The sequence below is a fragment of the Macaca mulatta genome, chromosome 10 (genome assembly GCF_049350105.2).
Source record: "Macaca mulatta isolate MMU2019108-1 chromosome 10, T2T-MMU8v2.0, whole genome shotgun sequence".
Classification (NCBI taxonomy): domain Eukaryota; kingdom Metazoa; phylum Chordata; class Mammalia; order Primates; family Cercopithecidae; genus Macaca; species Macaca mulatta.
The window spans coordinates 5,736,903-5,764,642 of record NC_133415.1 but is presented as its reverse complement, the minus strand read 5'-3'; the positions used below and the strand labels follow the sequence as shown (position 1 = coordinate 5,764,642).

The 27,740-nt window shown below is 38.0% G+C and overlaps 1 protein-coding gene across 1 annotated transcript in view; it reads left to right on the top strand.

The window, feature by feature from the left end:
- ATXN10 (ataxin 10) overlaps nucleotides 1-27,740 on the top strand; it is a gene marked incomplete in the record, with an annotated part of 184,556 nt that overhangs the window by 56,598 nt on the left and 100,218 nt on the right. The window contains 3 exon segments of the mRNA NM_001260745.1: nucleotides 10,541-10,706; nucleotides 19,777-19,885; nucleotides 21,404-21,573. Coding sequence (NP_001247674.1) covers nucleotides 10,541-10,706; nucleotides 19,777-19,885; nucleotides 21,404-21,573 — 445 coding nt within the window.

Genomic DNA, 27,740 nt, shown 5'->3' with positions numbered 1-27,740 from the left:
GAAAATAACAAAATATATTCAGAAACTACAGATCTAATGATGAAAATTTCTTAAAGTTGTTAATCTTTTGATTGTAGTCATGAGTTTTAGTGGTTTTGGACTTTTTACTTATTTAGGTTTCAGTACTGAAGCTTTGTGTACTTTTTGTAGTCTTTTATTAATTAGGTCATTTTTCTTCTTTAATATCTTTAACAAAAAGGAAAAGCTTATGCTTTTAAAGTCATGTGAAATGCCAGGTTTATAAGTCCAATTCCAGTGCTCCTTTCCCTGTATGTATACCCCCATTACAGATAGAGAAGTATTTGTAGTTTTTTGACCTAAAAGAAATAATACGATATACAGTGCTAAAAATTAGTAAGTTTTTTTGCAGTAAGGAACACCTGAATACAAGAAGAATGCACAGTTTAATTGTATTTTTAATATTCAAGCTGATATTTTCCATAGTCTGTCTAAATTATCTATTTTTAAATGATTTATTACATAACTACATGGGAATGGTAGACTAAAAATGTTCTATTTTTATTGATAAAGTTGTATCAGGTGCATCCTTACTTCATTCAAGGTTCTGCTCAGTTGCCACCTCCCCTTGTCGTTGCTTTATTTTTCTTCTGGAGGAGATGAGCTGTCATTTCATTGCATCATTCACTCATCGTGTCATGTCACATACCTGCTTGTTACTGTAGCACATTTCCATTAGATTGTTGGTGCCCTGAGTGCGAGGATTCATCCCTCCTTATTCTTCATTCCACATTTCCAGTCAGTGGTTGGCACATAGCGGGTGCTCAAAAAGAAAAAAAAAGTGTTTCAGTGAAAGCATGAGTGAATGATTGAATATTCTTACTCAGTAAAGTGTTCAGCTAGTATACTGATTAATGTAATATTATCTGGTAAGTTGGAAACCTCAAGGTTAAACTCACCTTCTCCACTTTACCTTTTCAGTTCATACTGGTCAGTAAACCTTATCAGTTATATCATCCCAAAGTCTTATGTATTTATTCTCTTTTTTGTCACAGCCCTAGTTTACCCTATGGAATCTTTGACTAGATTTTGACGATAGCCTTTGTCAAAAAATTGTGGTAAATCACACATAATATAAAGTTTACTATTGTAACCATTTTTTTTTTTTTTTTTTTTTTTTTGGAAAGGTATAAGACAGGGTCTTGCTGTGTGTTGCCCAGGCTAGAGTGCAGTGGCTGCTCACAAGTGTGATCATGGTGCACTACAGCCTCAAACTCCTGGCCTCAAACAGTCCTCCCACCTCAGCCTACCCAGTAGCTGGGAGTACAGGTGTGGGTCACCATGCCAGACTACCATTGTAACCATTTTTTAATGTATAGTGCAATAGTGTTAAGTATGTTCACATTGTTGTGCAGCCAACCTCTAGAACTTTTTCATTTTGTATGTCAGAAACTCTGTACTGATTAACAATAAACTACAATGAGATACCACTTGATACCCATTAGGATGGCTACTATCAACAAACTGAAAAGAAGAAGTTAGGGCAAGGATATGGAGAAATTGGAACCCTTGTGCTTGTTTATTTCCCACTGGTGGGAATGTAAATGGTGCATCCACTGTCTTAATCTGTTTTCTGCTGCCATAACAGAGTACCGGAGAGTGGCTAATTTATAAAGAAAAGAAATGTATTTCTAACAGTCTGAGGCTGGGAAGTCCAAGAACATGGCACTAGCATTTGGTGAGGGCTTTCTTGCTGTGTTATCCCATGGTGGGACGTGAGAGGGCAAGTGAGTGCATGTGAACATTACAGAGACACAGTCCCTGTCCTCACTGTGAGAGTAATAACCATGCATTTTTATGTACAAGAGTGAAAGTGCTATGTAAATTCTTAAGCTTTTTTCTTGTGCTAGTTCTTTTCATTGTTGTCAAAATTAGTGGACTTCTTCACCCAGAGGCTGGTAGTCTATTTGTGCAGATTACTTGGTGGGGACATTTTGGATATAGACTCTTATCAATTCACATGACATGTTTCAGCAAAAATGAGAGCCTACATTTACATACTTGTCTGGTCTCCTTTCCAGGTGAATTGGAGTGAATATTAACAAATTGGACGAGCTGGTCATGGTAAACAGCTTGTGTAATTTTCAGGTTTATAATGTGTATGTACAGCATCGTAGTTAAGGACAAATGCTAGTGCTGCCACTTACTACTTTGGATAGGTTAATGAGGATAGTAATAGTAGCTACCCCATGAAATTGTCGTGACAACTGATTGAAGTATGTATAAAACTCTCGGTGCCTGGCATGTAATGATCACCCCCGTAAACGTGTTGCAGGATAATTGACTTTGGCATCAGAAAGAGTTCACATACCACCTCAGTACGTCTGTAACCCAGGGCAAATACCTTAATCTATAACGTGAGCTATTGCTATTTCTGCTTCCATGCTATTACTACTATTACTGCAACTACAAGTATAACAACTACTACTTCTGTGCTGATGACCTTGCCGTTTTCTCCAGGTAGCATCACTGTTCTGTATAGAAGGCACCATGTAGCCCTTGTCACTTAATCCTCACAAATGCTGTGAAATAGGTATTATTCTTGACATTTTCCAAATTGGAGTTCTGAGGCCTATGGTTCCAGCTACTCGGAGGCTGAGCCAGGAGAATCACTTTAACCCGGGAGGTGGAGGTTGCAGTGTGCTGAGATTGCTCCACTGCACTCCAGCCTGGGCAACAGAGCGAGACTTTGTCACGTGAAAAACAAACAAACAAAAAACAGCAATCATAATTTTAAGGCAGACTATGTAAGTACTGTATTTAATCAGGAGAGACTTAGAAATAGAACGCTAACGACAGCCAGTGATTGAGAGAGAAAATTATGGCAGCATGGCTCTGCTTGGAGGGATGTGTCTGGTGAAGTCAAAGCAGCCTGAGTGATGATTTCTGGGTTAAGGGAGCAAGACTTTCACACCAATGTGTAATAATTCTAGACAGCTAACCTCTAACCCCTCTAGCTGGGTCTTTCCTACTTTTGCATCCTTCACACCACAGTGAGTAAGTCAATGAGTAACTAGCATTTGTTAGACCACTTGTATTCTTTTATATTTTCAAGGAAGAGATAGAGGGTTGGGTGGAGTGTGGTGGGGGGACCCATATGCCAGACCAAAGAGCTTTTAGACTCATTCCTTAACAGTGTGAACCATTAGAAGGTTTAAATGGCAGATGACTTAATGTAAGTAGGATAATTTAATGAAGGATAGTCTATTCTGAGGTGATATTCAAACTTAGTTTGTACTTTTATATTTTAAAGATTCATTTCTGACTTTGCCCCCTTCTTTCCTTTGAAATCACTCAGTACCCACATTGTTAGCTCTCTCATCTTATAACGGTATATAATAAAGCTGCATTATGTAGGTGGCATCTGCTGGGCCAGGGAGAAGTTGGGCCAGAGGAGGCTGGCCTGTGTGTCATTGTGTAAGGAAGGCAGCGTGTGTGCTTCCACTGCCCTTTAGCACTTGCAGATCTCCCTGCACTTCATCCACTTGGACGCTGGAGTCTCCTGTTGCTGCTGAACAACTTGGATTTCCACCACCGGGGGGCCCACCCTTCCTGTCCTCACTCAGGACTGCCTGTTTGGGATCTGCCCCTAATTCAGGATCTGTACTAGTGTTTGGTTCTTTTCTTCAGTTGTAACCCATCTGTTTTCTTTCTAATTTCTCCACATCACTATCTGTGGATACCTTAACACTCACAAATCTGATACAATTATTTTCTTCTATTTCATTACCTATTCAAGTAATAGTGAACTAGGTGCCAAATTCCCTGAAGCCAGGGATCCTGACCTCTTATACTTAGCAATAACTGCTACATTATGTAATCCAATTTAAAAGGAATATATTTAGAGCAGGCATTTGGGCCACACGGAATAGGTGGCCTCTTTCTTAGCATTCCTTGAAAATCATGTGTGTGTGTGTGTGTGTGTGTGTATATATGTGTGTATATATATGTAGATAGATCTACTTGTGATAGAGAGAGAGAGAGAGATAGATAGGCTATCTATTTTACATAGACATAACATTTCAGTAGCTTTTGGGGGTACAAATGGTTTTTGGTTACATGGATGAGTTGTATAGTGGTGAAGTCGGCGATTTTAGTGCATCTGTCACCTGAGTAGTGTATATTATACCTGCTATGTAGTTTTTATTCCTTACCCTCCTCCTAACTTCCTGCCTTCTGAGTCTCCAGTGTCCATTATATTACTGTGTACGTCTTTGTGTGCCCATAGCTTAGCTCCCACTTATAAGTGAGAACATGTGGTATTTGATGTTTCCATTTCTGAGTTCTTCACTTAGAAAAATGGCCTCCAACTGGGCGTGGTGGCACATACCTGTAATCCCAGCACTTTGGGAGGCGGAGGAAGTCAGATCACTTGAGACCAAGAGTTTGATACTAGCCTGGCCAACATGGAAAAAACCCGTCTCTACTGGAGATACAAAAATTAGCCAGGCGTGGTGGCGCATGCCTGTAATCCCAGCTACTCAGGGAGGCTAAGGCATGAGAATCGCTTGAACCTGGGAGGTGGAGGTTGCAGCGAGCTGAGATCACGCTACTGCACTCTAGCCTAGGTGATAGAGTGAGACCCTGTCTCTGGGGAAAAAAAAAAAAAAAAAGGGCTTCTAGCTCCATCCAAGTTGCTGCATAAGACATTATTTCATTCTTTTTTATGGCTGAGTAGTATTCCATTGTATATATATATATCACATTTTCTTTGTTCATTCATCAGTTGATGGGTACTTAGGTTGGTTCTATGTCTTTGCAATTGTGAATTGTTCTGTGATAAACATATGCATGCAGGTGTCTTTTCCTTTGGGTAGATACCCAGCAGTGGGATTGCTGGACTGAATGGTAGTTCTACTTTTGGTTTTTTGAGGAGTCCCCATACTATTTTCCATAAAGGTTGTACTATTTTACATTCCCCCCAGCATTGTATGTGTGTTCCTCTTTCACTACATCCATGGCAAAATCTGTTGTTTTTTTTGACTTTTTAATAATGGCAATTCTGGCAGGGTAAGGTGGCATCTCATTGTGGTTTTAATTTGCATTTCCCTGATGATTAGTGATGTTGAGCATTTTTTCATGTTCGTTGACCATTTGTAGATCTCTTGAGAAATGTCCATTCATGTCATCTGCGCACTTTTTGATGGAATTGTTTGTTTTTTTCTTACTGATTTGCTTGAGTTCCTTGTAGATTGTGGATATTAGTTCTTTGTCAGATGCAGAGTTGCAAATGTTTTCTCCCATTCTGTTGGTTGTTTACTCTGATGATTATTTCTTCTGCTGTGCAGAAGCAATAAATGAGACTAGGTCTCATTTATTTAGTTTTTGTTCCATTTGCTTTTGGGATCTTTGTAATAAATGCTTTGCCTTTGGCAACGTCATAAAGTTTTTCCTAGGTTTTCTCCTGGAATTTTTATGGTTTCTGGTCTTAGATTTAAATCTTCGATCCATCTCAAGTTGATTTTTGTATATGGTGAGAGATCTAGTTTCATTTTTCTGCCTGTGGCTATTTAGTTTTCCCAGAACCATTTATTGAATAGGAGGTTCTTTCCCCAATTTCTGTTTTTGTATGCTTTTATGGAAGGTCAGTTGATTGTAAATATTTGGCCTTATTTCTGGTTTCTTTATTCTGTTCTGTTGGTCTGTATATCTAGCTTTGTATCAGTACAATCCTGTTTTGGTTACTATAGCCTTGTAGTATAATTTGAAGTTGGGGTGATGTGATGCCTTAGAATTGTTCTTTTTGCTTAAGATTGCTTTGGCTATTCAGGCTCTTTTTTGGTTCCATATGAATTTTAGGATTATTTTTTTCTAATGGTATGAAAAATGATGTTGGTGTTTTCATAGGAATTGCATTGAATCTATATATTGCTTTGGGCATATGGTCATTTTAATAGTATTGGTTCTTCTAATCCATGAGCATGGGATGTATTTCCATTTGTTTGTGTCATCTGTGATTTCTTTCAGCCATGTTTTATAGTTTTCCTTGTAGAGATCTTTCACCTTCTTGATTAAGTATATTCCCAGGCATTTGATTTTTTTTTTTTTTTTTTTTTTTTTGCAGCCATTTTAAAAGGGACTGTGTTCTTGATTTCTCAGCTTCGTGGTTGTTGATGTATAGCAGTGCTACTGATTTGTGTACATTGATTTTGTTACCTGAGACTTTACTGAATTCATTGATCAAATCTAGGAGCCTTTTGGTAAAGTCTTTAGGGTTTTCTAGGTATATGATCGTGTAATTGGCAGACAGAGATAGTTTGCCTTCCTCTTTTCCAATTTGGATGCCCTTTGTTTATTTCTCTTTCCTGGTTGTTCTGGCTAGAACTTCCAGTGCTATACTGAATAGAAGTGGTGAAAGTGGACATCCTTGTCTTGTTCCACTTCTTAGGGGCAATGCTTTCATCTTTTCCCCATTAAGTATGAGGTTGGCTATGGGTTTGTCATGTGTGGCTTTTATTATTTTGAGGTATGTTCTTTCTAGCCTAAATTTTTATCATAAAGGGATGCTGGATTTTGTTGAATGTTTTTTCTGTGTCTGTTGAGATGATCATATGGTTTTTGTTTTTAATTCTGTTTATGTGATGAATCACATTTACTTGGGTATGTTGAACCATCCCTACATCCTAAGATGAAACCCACTTGATCATGGTGAATTATCTTTTTGCTGTGCTGATGGATTCAGTTTTCTAGTATTTTGTTGAGGATTTTTGCATCTGATGTTCATCAGGGATATTGGTCTGTAGTTTTCTTTTTTTGTTATGTCCTTGCCTGCTTTTGGTATCAGAGTGATACTGGCTTCATAGAATGAGTCAGGTAAGAGTTAGGTGGGATTCTCTCTTTCTTAACCTTTTGGAATAGTTTCAGTATGATTGGTGCCAATTCTTTGAATGTCTGGTGGAGTTTGGCCATGTATCCATCTGGCCCTAGTCTTTTTGTGTTTGGGCAATTTTTGTTATTATCGATTCAGTCTCACTGGTTGTTACTGGTCTGTTCAGACCTCCTATTTCTTTCTGATTCAAGCTAGGAGGGTTGTTTGTTTCCAGAGATTTGTTCATTTCCTCTAAATTTTCTTGTTTGTTTGCACAGAGGTGTTCATAGTGTCTTAATTGTCTTTTGTATTTCTGTGGTGCCAGCCATAATGTCTCCATTTCTGTTTCTAATTGAGCTAATTTGAATTTTCTCTCTTCTTGGTTAATCTAGCTAATGATCTATCGATTTTATTTATCTTTTCAAAGAACCAACTTTTATATTTTGTATTTTGATCTTTTGTTTCCATTTCATTTAGTTCTGCTCTGATCTTTGTTACTTCTTTTCTTTTGCTAGCTTTGGGTTTGGCTTGTTCTTCTTGAGACAGGGTTGTGCTCTGTCACCCAGGCTTGTGTGCAGTGACATGATCACTGCAGCCTTGACCTTCCTCGGCTGAAGTGATCCTCCCATCTCAGCCTCCCAAGTAGCTGGGACTACAGTCATGCACCACCATGCCCAACTAATTTTTTAATATTTTGTAGAGACAGTATTTCACCATGTTGCCCAGGCTTGTCTCAAACTTTTGGACTAAGCAGTCCTCTGCCTCTGCTTCCCAAAGTGCTGGGATTACAGGTGTAAGCCACCACACCTGGCCTAGTTGGTTCTTGTTTCTCTAGTTCTTTGAGGTATGATGTTAGATTGTCAGTTTGTGATCTTTCAGACTTTTTGATGTAGGCATTTAGCACTATAAACTTTCCTTTTAGCACTGCTTTTGCTGTATCCCAGAAGTTTTGATAACTTGTATCTCTGCTATCATTTATTTCGAAGAACTTTTAAATGTCTGTCTTGATTTCATTGTTAACCCCCAAATCATGTAGGAGCAGCTTGTTTAATTTCCATGTATTTGTATAGTTTTGAGGGTTCCTTTTGGAATTGATTTCTAGTTTTATTCTATTGTGGTCTGAGAAGATACTTGATATAGTTCTATCTATCGATCTATCTATCTATTTATTTATTTGAGACTGAGTCTTGCTCTGTCGCCCAGGCTGGGTTACAGTGGCACAATCTCGGCTTACTGCAACCTCTGCCTCCTGGGTTCAAGCAATTCTCCTGCCTCAGCCTCCTGAGTAGCTGAATTACAGGCCCCTGCCACCACGGCTGGCTAGTAGTTTTTATATTTTTAGTAGAGATGGGGTTTCACCATGTTGGCCAGGCTGGTCTTGAATGCTTGATCTCAGGTGGTCTGCCCTTCTTGGCCTCCCAAAGTGCTGGGATTTCAGGTGTGAGCCACCACACCCGGCCAATATATTTTGATTTTGAAAAAATTTATTGAGACTTGCTTTGTGGCCTGTCATGTGGTCTATCTTTTCTTAGGTCTAGTAATTGTTTTGTGAATCTGGGAGCTTCAGAGTTAAGTGCATATATATTTAGGATTGTAATATCTTCTGTTGGATCGATACTTTTATCATCATATAATGACCTTCTTTGTCTTTTTTTACTGTTGTTGCTTTAAAGTCTCTTTTATATTACATAAGAAGAGCTATTCTGCTCGCTTTTGGTTTCCATTTGCATGAAATATCTTCTTCCACCACCTTTAGTTTGATTCTGTAAGACTCCTTATATTTCAGGTGAGTCTCTTGAAGACAGCAGATATTTGGTTTGTAATTTTTTTTTTTTTTTTTTTTTTTTTGAGACGGAGTCTTGCTCTGTAGCCCGGGCTGGAGTGCAGTGGCCGGATCTCAGCTCACTGCAAGCTCCGCCTCCCGGGTTTAGGCCATTCTCCTGCCTCAGCCTCCGGAGTAGCTGGGACTACAGGCGCCCGCCACCTCGCCCGGCTAGTTTTTTTGTACTTTTTAGTAGAGACGGGGTTTCACTGTGTTCGCCAGGATGGTCTCGATCTCCTGACCTCGTGATCCGCCCGTCTCGGCCTCCCAAAGTGCTGGGATTACAGGCTTGAGCCACCGCGCCCGGCCTGTAATTTTTTTTTTAATCCATTCTGCCAATGTGTATCTTTTAAGTGAAGCATTTATATGATTTATATTCAACGTTTATACTGAGATGTGAGGTACTATTTCATCCAGTTGATTGTTACCTGGATATTTTGTGTTCTCCATTGTGTTTCATAGGTGCTGTGCATTTTTGTACTTTCAAGAGGTTCTATTCTAATGACTGTTGAGTTTTTATTTCAAGCTTTAGAACTTTTAGCGTCAATTTATTTTTAAAGGTTATATATAAATAAAGGAAAACAGAAATTCTCTAATACTGTGCTCAACTGAGTGGATTGTATATTTGTTTTATTTTGGATTAATTATTGCCACAAGAAATCTGAGGTTTTAGGAGTTTTGAAAATTATTGGGGGGAGGGGGGAGGGATTGCACTGGGAGTTATACCTGATGTAAATGACGAGTTGATGGGTGCTGACGAGTTGATGGGTGCAGCACACCAACTTGGCACAAGTATACATATGTAACAAACTTGCACATTATACACATGTACCCTAGAACTTAAAGTATAATAATAATAAATAAATTAAAAAAAAATTATTAAGGTCTGTAGGTGATTTTTCCAGACTGATGATATTTCCCATCATTTGGCCACAGTACAGGAAGCTTTTGGTATAGTTTTATTTCTTACTTGAAGCAGTAAATAATTTAAATTTTTCTTTTGGTAAGAAATGTTCCGTGCCTAATTTGAGTGTATTTACCCTTATTTGCTAATAAGCAGCTTAGATATTCATACCCTTTCTTCTATAGAAATGAGAATTATACATATAATCCCAAATCAAAATATAATTTTGATCAAATACCTAATTGATATATGCTAGAGAGATTGACCTATGTGTGATTCATTTTTCCTAGGAGAAGGAAAGAGATGGTTGAAAAGAAATATTTATTTGGTAATTTATATATTGATGTAAAAATGGCACAGTCTTGGTCTTCAGATTTGTGTTTTTGTAAACTAAAACAAATAGTAAAGTTTCACAATAAAGACTATCAAATGAGTGGTTATAGCACCTGGCTCAGGGCACAGATTGAATCCTAGCTTATCTCAGTGGTTTTGTGACACTGGAAAAGTGAATTAACCTCACCAAGCCTTATTTACCCACCTTTAATGTGAAACTAATGACAGTACCTGCCTCATGGAGTTTTTGTGAGGATTAAATGATACAACATGTGTAAAATGCTTACCTCTGTAGAAAATAGTGAATAAATGTTAGCCCATTTCACTTTGCTGTTCCTCGTATCGTAGATGTATTCATACAAAAAACTGAGCATTTCTAAAATGTTGAATTATTTTCACGTTGAAAGTAATGGACATAAAAGGTGCATTAAGCAATTCTAGTTTCTGTGGCCAAGACACGTCAAAGAAACTAAGAATTTAAAAAATAGGTGATTGATGAAGATTAACTTTATTCATGTTTTTCCTAGCTAGACATGATAAGCAAGGTAAGGAATTTAAAATAATAATATTCCCTTAAAGTTGCTTTCCTAGGTATTTTTAGCATTGTATAATTTAAGTCTCATAGATTCATACAGAAATCCTTTATGTTTTACAGAGTTACACTGTTAGACCTTATGATAGCCAAGATAACGAGTGATGAGCCACTCACCACGGATGACATCCCTGTGTTTTTGCGGCATGCTGAGTTGATTGCAAGCACCTTTGTGGATCAGTGCAAGACAGTGCTCAAGTTGGCCTCTGAGGAGCCTCCTGATGATGAGGTAAGGGAGGGAGATTTCCCAATCTCGGGTAAAAGAGAATGGACAGATTTTCTAACTCAGTCAAGTCCTCTATGAGAATTCTTTTTTAAAAGCTTTAAAAAATATTATGTAAATAATGTATCCATATATGAGAATAGTTAGAAAATTTAGATAAGGGAAAACTGTGTCCTTATTCCTACCATCCGGAGTCAATGACTTAAATTCTGGTTAATTTTCTAGGCAAATGACATCAGATACATGCACACAGACATAGACAGTGCACATATGTATCTGTTAAAAGTGGAGCCTTTCTGTGCCTTCCGTTTGCAGGTTCCCATTTTTTATTCAGAATGTAAGCTCTAGGAGGGCAGAAATGTTGACTGTTGTGTCCATAGTTCTATGTATATGGTAGGCACTTAGCAAATATTTGCTGAATGAATAAATAAATAATACATTGTAAATGTCTTTTAAAATAAATGCCAACATAGGCTGGGCACGGTGCCTCACACCTGTAACCCCACTTCTTTGGGAGGCCAAGGTGGGAGGATCGCTTGAGCCCAGGAATTTCAGATCGCCCTGGGCAACATGGTGAAACCCCGTCTTGGCAAAAAATACAAAAATTAACTGAGCATGGTGGCACACGCTATAGACCCAGCTACTTGGGAGGCTAAGGTGGGAGGGTCACTTGAGCCCAGGAGGTTGAGGCTGTGGTGAGCCATGATTGCCCCACTGCACTTCATCCCGGGTGATGGAGTGAGACCTTCGTCTCAGAAAAAAAAAAAAAGCCAACATAACATTTCAAGTAAAGAATTTCTTATTTATTTGTCCAAATCTCTGTAGTTGGACATTTAGGTTGTTTTTGTGTTTTTAGACAGAACCTTGCTCTGTTGCCCAGGCTGGAGCACAGTGGCACAATCTTGACTCACTGCAACCTCTGCCTCCTGGGTTCAGTCAGTTCTCCTGTCTTGGCCACCCAAATAACCGGGATTCCAGGTGTGTACCACCATGCCCAGATAATTTTTATATTTTTGGTAGAGACGGGGTTTCAGCACATTGGCCAGGCTGGTCTTGAACTCCTGACTTACGTGATCTGCCTGCCTCGGCCTCCCGAGGTGCTGGGATTATTGGCATGAACCACCACATCTGGCAGTAGGTTGTTCTTATTTCTACTTATTTTAGTTAATACTGTAGTACATGCCTTTATAGTTACATCTGTGCACGGTTTCCACAGCTGTTGTCCTAGGACATAATCTTAGAAGTGAGATTGCTATGTATAAGGATATCACATGTTTAAAGCTCTTAATACATACTTCCAAACTGCTTTCTAGACGACTTGCTTCTTCTCTTCTTTATAGAAGATTCCTAGTTGTATACTGTCCTGGTTAATTATTTAAACTATTTTTTTACTCTCCTTAAGCCTACCTTAGGTCATTCAGGTCTTGTTTTATCAGGACGTGGAAGGGAGCTTGTGTTAATTCTCTGTCCCTCCTCTTTACTTCAGAACTTGCTGTTTTTATCTATTCTCCTTTCTTCTGTGATAAAGTTAGAATTATTCTTTCTCTGGACCACTCAGCTGTAAAAAGGATGCACTTGTGATACGACAGGGAAGAATCTCAAAAATGTGGAGGGAGAGAAGCCAGTCAGACTAGAGAACATGCTGGCTGATTCCATTTCTGTGGGATTCTGTAGCAGGCCAGATATATTGGTCATGACAGAAAATAGATCAGATGTTACCTGCATCTGGAAATGAAGGAGTGGAATTGATTGCGGGGGGACACGAGGGAACTTTCTGGATAGTAGAATGTGGCATTTAGCTGTATACCTTGACGCAACTCTGTACTGTATACTTAAGATGGATTATTTCATTGCATGTATATTATACCTCAATAAAGCTGATTTAAACACATTTTAATAGAAGATGATAGAGAGTTCCTTTGTATGCTGATATGAATGGTCAGGTAGAGAGGGAGTAATTGATGCTGGAATCACCATCGGCAAATGGGTGAGACTGGAGGAGAGGGACTGGAATCCAGAGTGGATACTCATCCACTGTCCACAGGTGGGAAGGTAGAGAATGTGATCCATAGTGTTTCCCAGAGAGTAGTGTGTAATACTGTGAAATTGTTAACTCCTGTTGTAAATGCAGCTCATGGCTGTGACTGCTCGACCACGAGAGTGTATTTCCTTTTTTGTGAATATACTTTTGTTCAGGACCATTTTGGTATTGATTTTCTGTGCTTTGTCATATAGACCATGTTAGGTCTTATAATCAGGTCGTTACTTTAGTTCTCATTTTCTGTGATAGAAAAGAAGGGTCTTTATTCAGGGGCTTGCGTTTACTTTCTGGAGATAGATTTGCCTTTGTTTCCAGCAGGAGGAGCAGTGAGTCATGCTTAAGAAAAGTTTTAAAAATTCTCTAGGAGACAGAGAAAAGACAGATCACATCTTTAAACTTTTCAAGGCACTTCTGATTAAAGGATAGGTGATTTCAGTATTGTAGTGAGAAATTCCTGAAAATACTTTTTATATTTAGAAAAACTTTTATTTTTCCTTCAGACTTTTTTCTCTAAGATCGGAAGTATTTTTATATATTAATGGAATGGAAAATTTTAGACTGGGAACAGTGGCTCATACCTGTAATCCCAATAATTTGGGGCACCAAGGTGTGGGAGGATTGCTTAAGCCCAGGAGTTGGAGACCAGCCTGGGCAACATAAGGAGACTCCATCTGTACAAAAAAAAAAAAGAATTAGCTGGGCATGGTGGTGTGCGCCTGTGGTCCTAGCTACTGGGGAGGCTGAGGTGGGAGGTTTGCCCAAGCCCAGAAGGTTGAGACTGCAGTGAGCTGCGATTGCGCTGCTGCACTCCAGCCTGGGGGAGAGTGAGACCCTGTCTCAAAAACAACAACAACAACAACAAAACATAGGCAGGTTTCTTTTGCAAAGCCAAATTAATTTACTTTTGGAAATTTATTGAGTTATACATTTATGACTTGTGCATATTAATGTAGATATATCATACTTTTTTTTTTAAAGGGGACCCCTTATGCCAGTATTTAAATATGCCAAAGACCAAGTGGTATGCTGGAGCTGGCCTGTGGTAACTTCTAAGAGTTGATTATTGAGTGCTTAGAAATTTATGAGCTGATTGTTAAATTGTTGGTACCTTGAAATCATCCATGGTGGAAGTAGTTATGCCATGGAAACCAGCGAAAGCTACAGATAGGGCTTTCCACCTGCCTCCTCCTCCCCAGCCATTCTTCTGCCAAACCACTGCATTTACTCATTGGTGATCTTTTTAGGAGAAGATAGATATTCAATAAAGTTCTCAATGCTATGACTGAAAAGTGAGAATGGAAACAGTTGTATTTATAGCACATGTTTTTTAATTGATGCAATTGTTTGGCTTTAAAATCCCAAGGTTTTCTTCATATGTTTCTTTATAAAAATAGTTTTGGGTTCTCATGTTAATGTACTTATTCCTGTCTTTTGATATATTTTGTATACTTGTGTCCAGTTTTTGATATATTTTTGTCAGTTCTGAATCTTGTTCACTTGTGGCAAGCCTTGCCTTTTCTCTGAAAGCTTAAAAAACATTCTTTTTAGCTTTGTATTTTCTGATACCCATATATTACAATAATTGTCCTCAGGTTGTGGGATTTGCATTCTGTTTTAATCTTTGCAACCCCAGTTTAGGCCATACTGTAGTATCTGTTATGCAGTAGGTATTACATATTTAGCTATATAATACATATTTAATACATATTCTACAATAAATAGTGCATTTTTTCCACATATGAAGGGCTTAAATGTTTGTATTAGGCAAATAGTATTTGCTTTGTTGTTAAAAATTATTTAAGCTGAAGTCAGTGAAACATAAAGTTTCAGTTGGGCCTGGTGACTCAGGCCTATAATCCCAACACTTTGGGAGGCTGAGGTGGGCTGATCGCCTGAGGTCAGGAGTTTGAGACCAGCCTGACCAACATGGTGAGACCCTGTTTCTACTAAAAATACAAAAATTAGCCTGGCGTGGTGGCGGATGCCTGTAATCCCAGCTACTCGGGAGGTGGAGGCAGGAGAATCGCTTGAACCCGGGAGGCGGAGGTTGCAGTGAGCCGAGATTGTGCCATTGCACTTCAGCCTGGGCGACAGAGCAAGACTCCCATCTTAAAAAAAAAAAGTTACAAAGTTTTCCCCTTTTTGCCCAGCCTCCATTTGTTTTCTGTGGATCTATATGCATATCCTTTTTTTTTTTGTTTTCTTTTCAAAGGTCTTTTTCGTATATACGCACCTATATGTTTTTTGTTTTCATTTTTTACACTATTCTTCAACTTGCTATTTTTACTTATGATATAACTTGTACATCTTTGCACTTTAGCATGTGTATATTCATTGTATGTTTTTAATAAATAATATTTAATTATATAGACGTATTTATATTTATTTATTTAATTATATAGACGTATCATAATTTTTTCATTTGTTCCCTATAGACGTTTCAACTGCTTTCAGGTGGCTTTTTTTTTCTTTTAACCTTTATAAATAATGTTATAGTGAACATCCTTGTACAAATTTCGGACAAGTAAATCTGAGATTATAAATTCCTGGAGTTGAATTGCTGGGTCGAAGAATTAGGTATTTTTTAAAACTTTAGAGAGATTTCTAAATTGCACACCAATGCAACACAAGATTGCATGAGCTGCCCTTTGCAGATCTGATTTAATTACTATTTCTCATTAATGTTTTTCAGTGACCATTATGTTTGTTTTGCATATTAGGTTACTCTTTAAAATGCATTTATTAAAAAGCATTTTCTGGAAATTAATCTTTCTGTCATACATACAGTAAACTATTGTTCACGTAATTTTTGTTTGAATTTATTTCTGATGTTCTGTTAGCCTTTTAGTTGTTTTTTGTTTGTGTTTAATTAAGGTTATCAATTTTATCCTTCTGGTCTCTGGATTTCTTTTTTTTGTTTTTGAGAGCTGACAGCCGAGAAGATTTTTGTTTGTTTGTTTTTTAAGTAAATTCTCCACTTAGATCGTGGAAATATACACTTACATTGTCTAGTTCTTTCAGTACTTAGTTCTCATTTTTTATTTATCTAGAATTTATTTTTGAGCAAGGAGTGAGTTATGGATCCAAATGAATTATTTATGTCTTTTGACTATTCAAGATTATACAATCTTTGGTGTGAGACTGACTTGATTTCTTCTGTTACAGGTATATGATCTTAGAAAAGTTACTCATTCTCTGCCCTTCTTTTTCTTGAAATGGGTTATATTATTGTTATTTTTTTTAATTTTAAGATAGAGTCTTGCTCTGTTGCCCAGGCTGGAATGCAGTGGTGAGGTCTTGGCTCACTGCAACCTCCATCTCCCGGGTTTAACTGATTCTCCTGCCTCAGCCTCCTGTGTAGCTGGGATTACAGGTATCCACCACCATGCCCGGCTAATTTTTGTATTTTTAGTAGAGATGGGATTTCACCATGTTGGCCAGGCTGGTCTTGAACTCCTGACTTTGGGTGATCCACCCACCTCAGGCTCCCAAAGTGCTAGGATTATAGGCGTGAGCCACCGTGCCCAGCCAGGTTGTATTTGAATATAAACATTTAATATGCCGATTGGTACAAGTTAATGTTCCCTAAATGTCTGTTCATTATTATTTCAGTACCATTTAGTGAATAATCTTATCCTTTCCACTAATTTTTTTTCTTAATTGAGACAGAGTCTTGCCCTGTTGCCCAGGCTAGAGTGTAGTGGTGCAATCATAGCTTGCTGTATTCTCCAGCTCCTGGGCTTGAGGATCCTCCCACCTACCTGTATCATATCCTAAATTCTTTTATTTATTTGGACAATTACTGGTTCCCGCCAAACAAATTGGAGGGAACCAGTGAGATGTTAACAGCTGGAGAAGGGAGAATTCAGAGAGAGATGTGTTTATGTGCCATAAAGGAACGCTGAAATGAACATACAAATAAATGCAAAACTGATCTATGGAGAAAGGAGTTGCAGTCCAGGCAGATATAACTAATTTGCATTTTAATGGACAGGAATAATTCTGTATTAATATAAGTTTTCTGTAACTCACAAAGCTATAAAATTGCTCAAAGATACTAAATGACAGTGTTAACTGAGACAGGTGAGCTAGACAGGAGACTAATCTTTTTTTTTTTTTTTTTTGCTCACTTCAAAATCTTTCACAATGTTCCCTTCATTTGCTTGTCTTTTTTTTTTTTTTTCCGCTAGTGCCTGATTTAATTAATATTAGTTTCATAAGACTTTTAAATATCTGGAAGGGCATTTTACTCATTAATCTTATTTTTTAAGAGAGTAAATTTTCCTGGCTGTTCTTTCATTACTAATTTCCAGATGCTCATTAAAAACACTTCATTAATAAAGTGATTTTAATGACTAAAATTGGGGATGTGTTAGGTGGGGATAGATTAATTTTCTTTTAGGGTTATTTTAGTTAATATCATAGAATTTAAGAGCTGGAAGGAGACTTCCAGTTCATCTCTTCCAACCTCTAATTTTATTCATGTTGTTTTAACGTGGAAAATTTCAAACATAGACTAAGAAGAAAGTGTACTTAAACTCCATCTGCCATCCCCTGGCTTCAGCAGCTTCCCCTTCATTACCATTCTTCTTTCTTCCACAGTTCCACTCGTTCTTACGCCAGTTGCTGTGGACTGATTGAAAGCTCCAGCATATTTCATCAGTTACTCTAAAAGATAAGGAGTCATCAGATACAAGTATAATACGATGTGAACATCGAAAATAACTAATAATAACATGTATTATCAAATAAATACTATTCAGATTTCCCCCATTGTCTAATAATCTTTTTCACGTTTGTTTTGTTGAAACAGCATAAAGAGAAGGGCCGTATATTGCAACTGATTGACATAACTTTACTCTAGTGTATAGGTTCCCCTTCCCTCTTCTTTTTTTTCCTCTTTGCTACTTATTTGTTGGAGAAACTGGCTTGTTTTTCCCATAGACTTTTCTAGATTTCAGATTTTGATGAGTATGTCTCCAGGGTGGCACTTAACATATTCTTCTGTACCTTGCATTTCCAGTGAATGAAAATTAGTTCCAGAGGCATATTCAGATTTGGGTTAGGTATTTTTTTTGTTTATTTTTGCAGTAGTGTTTCGTTGTTGGTAATACTATTTTCATCAAGAGGCACATGAGGCTTGGTTATCTCTCTGTGATATTAGCAGTCATTAATGATGACCTAGATCCATGAATTCTTTAGGGGTTGCAGAATGGTGGCATTTTAACATTATTGTTCATTCTTTGTTTATTAGCAGGAATATTTTTAAAGAGAAACTTTCCCTAATCAATTCTTAGGTTCTGTGAGGTACACGGGATGAAGAAAGGCAGGATAAGTGCTTGATTGTTTTCCGCCTTGATTACCAATCTTCAGAGTAATGAGTTGGTTTTGTGGCATCATTCAAAGATGACCAGTGAGTTGGTTTGTTTTGTTTTATTTTCATCAGGAAGCCATAGCTTTAAAATCACTCACTTTGTTTTCAGTCTGCTGCTGTAATTCTTTCTGTTGTTTAATGTGCCACCGCTGGCCAGTGGGAGCCTCATCAAGTTGTTTCTGATTCCGAATTTCTGACATGACCCTAGTAGCCTGTAATAGCGTCTTTGTTATCTGCTAGGACGAGGTGTCCACAGTTACCTTTTGCATGGTCTGCCCCAAGTCTATTCTTGAAGGAGCAGTGGTATCTGAAGAAAACAATCTGGGCAACTACGCCTTTAACAAAAGAGGTTGTTGAAGCTATGTGAAATTGATGGACTTGGTCAAGACTCGTTTTAACATGGTACTAACTTTAGATTTCTAATCGAGATTTTTCCCCTTTAACTCTTTAGCAAAAGAAGGCTGTGATATAAAATTAAAGATCCAAGACATTAAAAATATGTGTTGTTTCTTGCTATTTATTTTGAGATTTCAGAATACTATGTTAATATATTACCTTTAAATCTCTTAATTAGAAAGCAGTAAATACACGTTTAGCATTAACAAGGAAGTAATTTGTCTGTCTTTTGAAGAATGTTCTTTTTTTTTTGGTTGAGACAGAGTCTTGCTCTGTTGCCTCGGCCAGAGTCCAGTGGCATGATCTTGGCTCACTGCAACCTCCGCCTCCTGGGTTGAAATGATTCTCCTGCCTCAGCCTCCCTAGTAGCTGGGATTACAGGCGCCCGCTACCACGCCTGACTAATTTTTATATTTTTTTAGTGGAGACGGGATTTCACCAAAAATTGACCAGGCTGATCTTGAACTCTTGACCTCAAGTGATCCTCTGACCTCGGCCTCCCAAAGTGAAGAATGTTATCTTTATGGACTAACTTTATAATCTCTGCCACATTTTGTCAAGTAATGGTACTTTAAAAATGGGGTTCAAAATCTATACAAAAGTTACATTTAAAATTTTTATATAGACTAATGCTATGCAGTTGGTACCGGGCAATTTCTTGGTCATGCAGTGTATTTGATAATAAATTATTTAGTAGCTATGTGAAGTAGTGTTTTCAAATAATACTGTCTTTCTGATCTACCAAGATATTGCATAGAAGTTCATATTTACCCAGAAATTATGCAAGTTCTTAAAGCCAGAGTGTTTTCAACCACAGCATTTTACAGGATTTCTGTGGACAAGAAATTAATGTATTTCATGGGCTATTTGTATCTTTAAAGTGGAATTTGCATGCTGGGAATGCTTTAAAAAGAAAGTATTTGCATAAATGTCATGTACGTAGCTAGTAATTTTGAACATTTATTCCACTGTTGGAATGTCTTTTTGCTTGAATAAGAACTTTTCTGACTCTTTGCTCCAAGAAGACACATAATGACACATAATCTTGCATTCTTGATGGCAGATGTCTGCTGTTAGTGAAAATGATGAGTCGTGTACATATTTCGTACTTCTGTTTTGTTCTTCATAGTTTGTTTTTCTCTTTGACTTATTACAAGCCCTGACTTTAAATTTATTGAAATATTTTATTCTCTTACAGTTATTTATAACAGTTAAATCATTTCACTTAAAATATGCTTTAAAGTTATGTTTTATTTTCTTTCTAGGAGGCACTGGCTACGATTAGGCTTCTCGATGTCCTGTGTGAAATGACTGCGAATACTGAGCTGCTCGGCTATCTGCAGGTTTTCCCTGGCTTGCTGGAAAGAGTGATTGGTGAGTGAAATATCACACATTGTATTTTTAGCTAAGAAATCTTTGGCTTGTCATACTGTAATGTAAATCCAAATACAAATCCTTAATTTTCAGTGTACTTTTGGGAATTTTGTGAATATATTTTATTGAGAGGAATCACAGTGTTGTAACAGTTCAGGCGGGCCAGATAAACTTGAGCCCACATGGTTTTTCAGCCACTTCCCTTCTGCTTAACTGAAGATTCCTTCTCAGTAACATGAGGATAACAATGCCTGTAGATGCACATGGTAGATGTTTCATCAATATAGGATGTGATGAAGGTGGTGGGGCAGGGGAGGTTTTCGATGATGATTGTGGTTTTATATTACTATAGCTTTGCAAAATGTGGCAGTAAATTTTTCCCATTTACATTTAGTGAACACATAGAATGGTGTTTTATACACATTATATATACAAATCTTATGAGAAAGTGGTTTTAAACAAGAAACCATTGTTAAAAGCATTACCAACCTTGCTAAAAAGCTGTTTGCAAAATAATTGACGTAGAACTTGTTCCTTGTGGCTGGCTATGCTTAGGCTTGCTATGCATTATTTGCAATTTTTTCCTTTAAAAAGATGATACTTACTCTGGAGACCAATGTACTGAGAACGATGACTTTGTGTCTAGCAGGATAGATGAGCTAGCAGTGAGCTGTAGAGGAAGATCCTTAGAATTCCTCATCAGTGTTTTATTTTGAGTACAGTGCTTTTAGTGATAATTTGAATAAAACACCATGAACTTGGGACACTGAGTGATTATGGAAAGAGCCTGAGTTTGGAGCCGGGCTCGATGTGGGTTGCCATCCCAGCTCTGCACTTTTCTGAGCCTGTTGTTTTCTTCATTATAACATTGGGAAAGGGATACTTTCCTGTATAGGTTTGTTGAGAGGGTTAAATGCGGAAACACTGAAATGCAGTTCCTGGAAGATTGTCTGTTTTCATTGGCTGCCTGGAGGTGCTCATAGAGTAGAGAGCAGTAGTAAGTTCTTTCTCCTGAAGGTAGCTGGAGTGAAGTATGGAGAACACATGCTGGCTTCTGATGCTTTGGCCAGTCAGATGAGGGAAAAATAAGCACTCTTCTTGGTTTCTGTCATGTGCGTCATTATGGATAGATATTGTGTTTTAGACTTCACTGACTGAAGTTATTAGAAGAGTTCTTTCATAAAGAAGTTGAGATTGGAAACCTTTTTGTAAGAAAGATGCTAGCAAACTTTTAGCTAACTTTTCTTTGTAGATAAATAGAAACTCTGAGTTGGGGTAGTCATTATGGCTTATCTCCCCAAAACTAGAGTCACAAAATTTAAAGCAAAGGCAGAAGAGCCTTTTAATCCTTACTTAAAGCAAAGGCAGAAGAGCCTTGTAATCATTATTTAAATAAAGCTTTCTGTGCTCTACCTTTAGTCTATTAAAATAAATTAGATTTGGTTATGGAAAACTATTAGTACAAAATACTAAAAGTTACTTTTCTGTAGAAAATGAAGTTTACTCTTTTGGTTATAGATCTTTTACGGGTGATTCATGTAACTGGAAAGGAAACCACAAACATCTTCAGTAATTGTGGTTGTGTGAGAGCAGAAGGTGATATCTCCAATGTGGCCGAGGGGTTTAAGTCTCATCTTATTCGTCTGATTGGAAATCTGTGTTACAAGAATAAAGATAACCAAGACAAGGTAAGAGGATTTCCTAGTATGTGTTATACATGTATAGCTTCGTTTAGAATATAGTCTTTGGCAGACATTCACTCTTTTGGAGTGAAAACCTGAGGTGCTTAGAAAGTAGCTTGGATAGAGAGATGTATATTTTATATGTATACACATACACACACCCCTACGTATACATACACGTATGTATGTATATATGTATATGTTAATATATAGCTCTTTGGAGCCTAGAGAAATTTCTGACACACAGTAGATATTTAATAAACACTAGTTATTATTGCCTATTAAGAAAAAACAAAGCTTAGATCTATAGCCTATGTTTATGGATGATAGCATCATAAGCCTTTTCTTCTAGGTGTTTTAAAATGGATATAAAAGGAATATAATATTTAAGTATGAAGTCTTTGAGGACCTAGTAGGCTGCTTTTAGAAACCTCTTATGTGCAGAACAGCTTAAAGGTAATTAGATCGAGAATGTGAGAGAATGGTAAGAAAGATCTCAGGGCAATTGGACCATATGCTTCAGATTGATCTCACCTTTCTGTATTTTTCTGGAGTTTTACTTTGGGTGGCATTTGATTTGCTTAGTTAAATATTAATTAAATTTGTGTCAGATTATATTTTTCTAAGATGGTGGCAGAATGTCTTGCATTGTACATGTGTTTCTTTGCAGTATGACTTTGCCACTCCTCTGCCAAGGGTTGGCATCTATTTCTCCATCCACTTGAATCTGGGCAGGCCCTGTGGCTGCTGTGAGGAATCAAATATATGATCCTATACTATTTCTAGCATAGCCCGTAACTGTTCTAGCTGATTCTATTTCTGGCTTCTTAGAAGCCAGTCACCATGTAAGAAGTATAGATTCCCAGGTATCACCTTGCTGTGAGTTGCTGAATACACACGGAAAAGCCCTGGAAGATAAGATACAATGAGGAGAGAGGAAAAGCCTAGTGAATGAACACCAAGGCATGAGATGTGTGTGAGAAACCACCTTGGGAGTAGATCCATCCTCAGTTTCTTACTTGCCCAGCTGATGCCACGTAGATCAGGGCCCCCCTACTGGGCAAAGCCCTTTCTGAATTTATGACCTATAGTATTATGAGAAAAAGTGAAAAGTAGGGAAAACAAATAAGTGATGTAGGTCCTGCTTCTGTTAGTAGCCCAGGAAGTTACTGTTGGACTGATCCTTCTTCAAATAGCAATTATAAACTTCGGACAAAAAACAGTCGTGTGAAGACACTCAAATTTGACACAAACGGGCAGATTCTGGAGTGAAATTGACACTTGGAAGAAGGGAATGACATAGTATGTGGCAGGCAGGGAAGTGAAAAGTCAGTTACAAAATCTTCAGTCTTTCTAGCTTGAAGAATCAAAGAACAGTTTGAGGGCAACCATAGCATTGGAAAGTGAGGGGGCAGTTGTGGAAAGTAGAAAACAGACCCCAAACTCTGGGTGTCAACTACCTAAATCTCTGCTAATGCCTGAATCACACGTGTGGGGCAGGCTCCAAGCAGCTAAGCTAAGGTTGAAGTAATTGTATTGAGATTTGAGCTCCCACCCTAGAGTTTATAGTGTAAGTCCAACTTACACTGTAGATAATTGATAATTGTCCTCTAAAAAAAACCCAACACTCTTTAGAGGAATATAATATAATCCAGAATTGCTACAGCATAATATATCCTGTAATGTCCAGGATACAGTTTAAAACTACTTGACATTCAGGAAAATGTGACCTGTTCTCAATTGAAAAGATAATCAGCAGAGACTGACTATGAGAGGACTCAGCTACTGGGCTTAGCAGACAAGGATTTTAAAGTAGCAAATGTAACCATGCTCAACGATGTAAAGGAAATACGCTTCATAAGAGTGAAAAGATAGGATATCTCAGCAGAGAAATAGAAACTATAAAAAAGAACCAAATGGAAATTCTAGAACTGAAAAATACAGTATCTAAAATTAAAAAAAGAGTACCGAATGTGCTTAACCTCAAGAAAGATCACAGAGGGAAGAGCCAGTGTGCTTTAAGATACATCATTAGAAATCAAGTCATCTAGTCTGAAAACCAAAGGCAGGGAGAAGGACTGAAAATAAAATGGCCACTTTAAGATGCTAAATGTTGGGGTAGTTTGTTACGCAGCCATTGATAACTGGAATAATTCCTATGAGACATGGCACAGAACCAAATGCTAGACAACTTGCACTTTTAGTATATGGGCACACCATTTTGGCAGTCCTCATCTTCAGGAGAGTGAGACTACTAATTCCCCTTTGGGAAATTACTGGACTGATTTTTGCAAAAGAAAGTTGATAGAGAATAAAACACTTTACCTTTTTAATGACCAGGACTGCCTTTCTTGAGCACAAAAGGTGGTTTTTCTTGTGTTTAACTATTCTTTTGTTGCTAATTTGGACTGGCCTCTTATAGGAACAAAATGTAGTAACCCTTAAAAGGCTTGTGAAATAACTCACCGAAGTCAGGATCAGATTGCACCATAAGTAAATATGGAGTGTGCCCAAGTGCTGCTGTGTAGAGGTCACTGGGGCGTACAGGAAGTCGATGCTGTGTCCTGTCACTTGTGCAGTTGCTAATAGCACTGCTGATTTCTCAGCAAACAGTTTAGAGGGTATGAAGGAGTTCATTCTTTGAGTATCAACTCAAATGCCTCTGTTTCTCCCAGTTTCTTACCTGTGTCAACAAAAGGCCTGAACCTGAAAGCATTACCTCTGGGATTTTTTTCCTCCTTCCAAAGACTGACACAACACCGAAATCTTATTCTGGATGTGCTGGAGTCTTCTTTATTCTTGTAGCCAAGTCCTGGTTCCAGCTGGGTGTTACAGATACTTGCCTCGCTCATTGTTGCCTCAAGGGATAGAGTTCACTAGTACTCAGATGACTTTGGTTATAGTTTTGGGAAAATGGAATGGATGGTTATGTAGCAGGTCCTTATCACGGGACCAGTAATTCTCAGTGTTTTGTCTTGATGGGTTGTCTCACTTCTAACCCCGCTAGGGCTTTAAGGGAAATTTGACTCTGTCTCTGCTCCAAGACTAAAGATCTGAGTTGGGAGAGATTTCGTAGCATCTAGCCTAATTTGGGTTCCTCCTTTGCCCAGAAGACAAAAGGGACTGATGATTTATTGTTTAGTGTTTACTATGTCCTGGCATTGTGCTTAGTGAATTACATGTATTATCAACTTTAATCTTTGCATCAGCCTTGCAAAGCAGGTTCTGGTAACCACATTTTAAGGAGAGGCCATCCAGTTAGTGAGGTGCAGAGCCCAGGGTAGAATTTAGATTTGTTTGCCTATTGAGTTCCCAGGTCTATGCTCACTTCCCTGCACAATGGTGAGAACTTTCCAAAAGGTTGGAGAAAAGGGTTTAAAATAGACTTCCTGAGGGACTTCAGGCTGGAGGCTGGTCAGTCTGGGTCTCCTAGGCCAGCCAGACCCCTTCGACTCCCTTCCGGTTGAAGTCTGGAACTCTGGGGATCCTCTCATCCTTGTTTCTGATTTCACCCATTCATCAAATACAAATGTTCCTGGCCTTAGGGATCCTTTGATGGGTAAGTCAGGCAAGGTATTAATATGTTCTGTGAAGCTTCCATTCTGACGGCATCTAGGGACCATGCTTGCCTCTTTGAATCAGAATCTCAAAACTAGTTATGACACAAATTTTCCTAAAATCTTTGTGCACTGCCTGATTCCTCTGAATTTTGAGTAAGAGTCTTTTAAGCCCAGCTGTGTCTGTGTTGTCTGTGTAACTTCATCCATTGCAATGAGTATGGTGCCCAGCTGCTGGATGGCTCCCTTACACTCTTGTGGCCCTTTCCATTTTCTGGAGCTCTTTTCATCTGCTTGAGTTTGTTGGAGCCTTATGATACCTCTGTGGAAAGGGCTGAAAAGATATTTCCACCATCATTTTCTAAATGAAGAAACCCAAGGCCCAGAGACCAGGTGTGATTTAACTCAGCTAGCACTTGCTGAGTGAGAATTGCCGTGTGCTGCATGCTCTGGAGAAGACAGTCACTTTAGTGGTGGAATGACACATATGCACTAGAAGCTGTAGCAAAAGTTTGTGTGGTGAGGCCTGTCAGAGAGGAACAGGGGGGTGATGTGTCCTCTGGGCTGGCTGTGCCAGGAGCATTTCTCTCTAAGGACAGGCACTGGACTGCCAGGAGCATGGTATCAATTGGAAGGGTGGTCATCTTTCTTTGAGATATTTGTCTTTGGGCAAGATTTAAGAGAATCAAGGTACCTAAGGTACCTGGCCTCAGATTGGAAATCTGCACAGAAATGTATTTTACCCCAAATTCTCATGAGTCTTTAATGCTTAAGTCTGTACATGTGATAGATGTAGTGTTTCCTGAATGTGAAGGAATTGCTAGACTTCCCTTTACCACGTCATGGTAGGGAGGTGTCAAATCCTTACTGACTTTTATTCTTACCTTGTTTTTTTTGTTCTCAACTTGCGTAGTATTTCCTTGATACAACTGTAGTGATTAGTTTACTTCTAAACTTTTGTGGACCTAAATGGAGATTCTGTTTTGGTTTCTATTGTGAGAAGCGCAAAGATACTAATGCTGAAAATATGAAGAAAGCATTCTTCAGCTGCTTCTTTGTTAGAATAAGGAATGTATGGTTTACCTTTTTCTTCTCCGTTCGTCTTTTCTTCAGTATTGTCATAACCTCTTTAAGTGAATCTTTATTAGAAGAAAACCCAAACATTTTTACTTCATAAAGCTAAATGCATTTTTCAAATCGGACAGACAGATGATCTAGTTTATCTACCTTCCGCCCGCCAAGGAAATTTTATTGACTAGGATAGGCCGTATGTCCATTCTGCTAAAGGTTATGGAAATGCTGTTCAGTTTCTTCTTCTCCTCCTCCTCCTCCTTCCTCCTCCTCCTCCTCCTCCCTCCTCCTCCTCCCTCCTCCTCCTTCCTCCTCCTCCTTCCTCCTTCTCCGTCCTCCTCCTTTCTCCTCCTCCTTCCTCCTCCTCCTTCCTCCTTCTCCCTCCTCCTCCTCCTTCCTCCTTCTCCTTCCTCCTCCTCCTTCCTCCTTCCTCCTCCTCCTCCTTCCTCTTCCTCCTTCCTTCTCCCTGATATAAAAGATTCCCAGCAGTCACATACTTGATGATCCCATGTCAAATATATGGCCTATAAACCTTTTATTACAAGCATACCTTAATTTTAAAGTAAGTCTGTACTGTATGGAAAAGTTCAACATCTAAAGACAAACTTTATTTGGCCCCTTCAGTTCTCAATTTTGAAGGCAGGTTCATTTATATACATAAAACAATCTTTGTAATACATTTTTCATTAACTTTGTGTTGCTCATCATGTTACTCCCAGCATCTAAATTGTACCTGGCACATAGAAGGCATTTAGTAAATTTTTATAATTTTTCTTGAATGATAATTTATTTGTAAAATAAATTGAATGTTGAATGTCTACTGCGTATCAAGTACACTTTTAGGTTCTGAGGATATACAGCAAATAAAACACAGTTCTGTTCAAGGAGTGTAAATATACTATATAATTTTCTGACTATATTTATAAAGACTAGTAAAAATAAATAACTTTTCAAATGAAAATTAATGTTCCTCTAAATTCTGATTCTGTAATTATTTTTGAAAGTCTTTTTTATGTTTGAATATATTCTAATTTACTGTAATTTGCCATAGTTTTATTTGACCCAAATCATATATTTTAGATTGTAAGAACATCTGTATTGTATAAAATTTCAAGTAATTAAAAAATATTTTTTAAATCCCAGGTTTAGGCTTTGTAGATCTGAATGCAGTTTTTTCATTAATCTTAAATAAAATTTAAGACTGAATTTACAGTTGTTAAATATTCATAACATGATGAATTTTTAGTGGGTTTTTTGGTGGGGTGTACTATTTTCCAGCCTTTTGTATCTAGTTGCGAGGAGCCAAGAACAGGCAAATTATTAACTCCTTTATTATTTCCTCCTGTCTGAAATGTTTTCAAGCAGCATATTTGCCTGTTAAATCATGAAATTGAAAAAAAAATCTATGGCTGGTTCCTAATGATTTTATTTAGGTTGTTGCTCTTAATGAGGATTAGTACCTGTTTTGTACATCGGTACTGGCTGACTTGTCAGTTACTCGGATAATTGATCAAGTGATTGCTCTGCAGAGAAACAATAAATGCT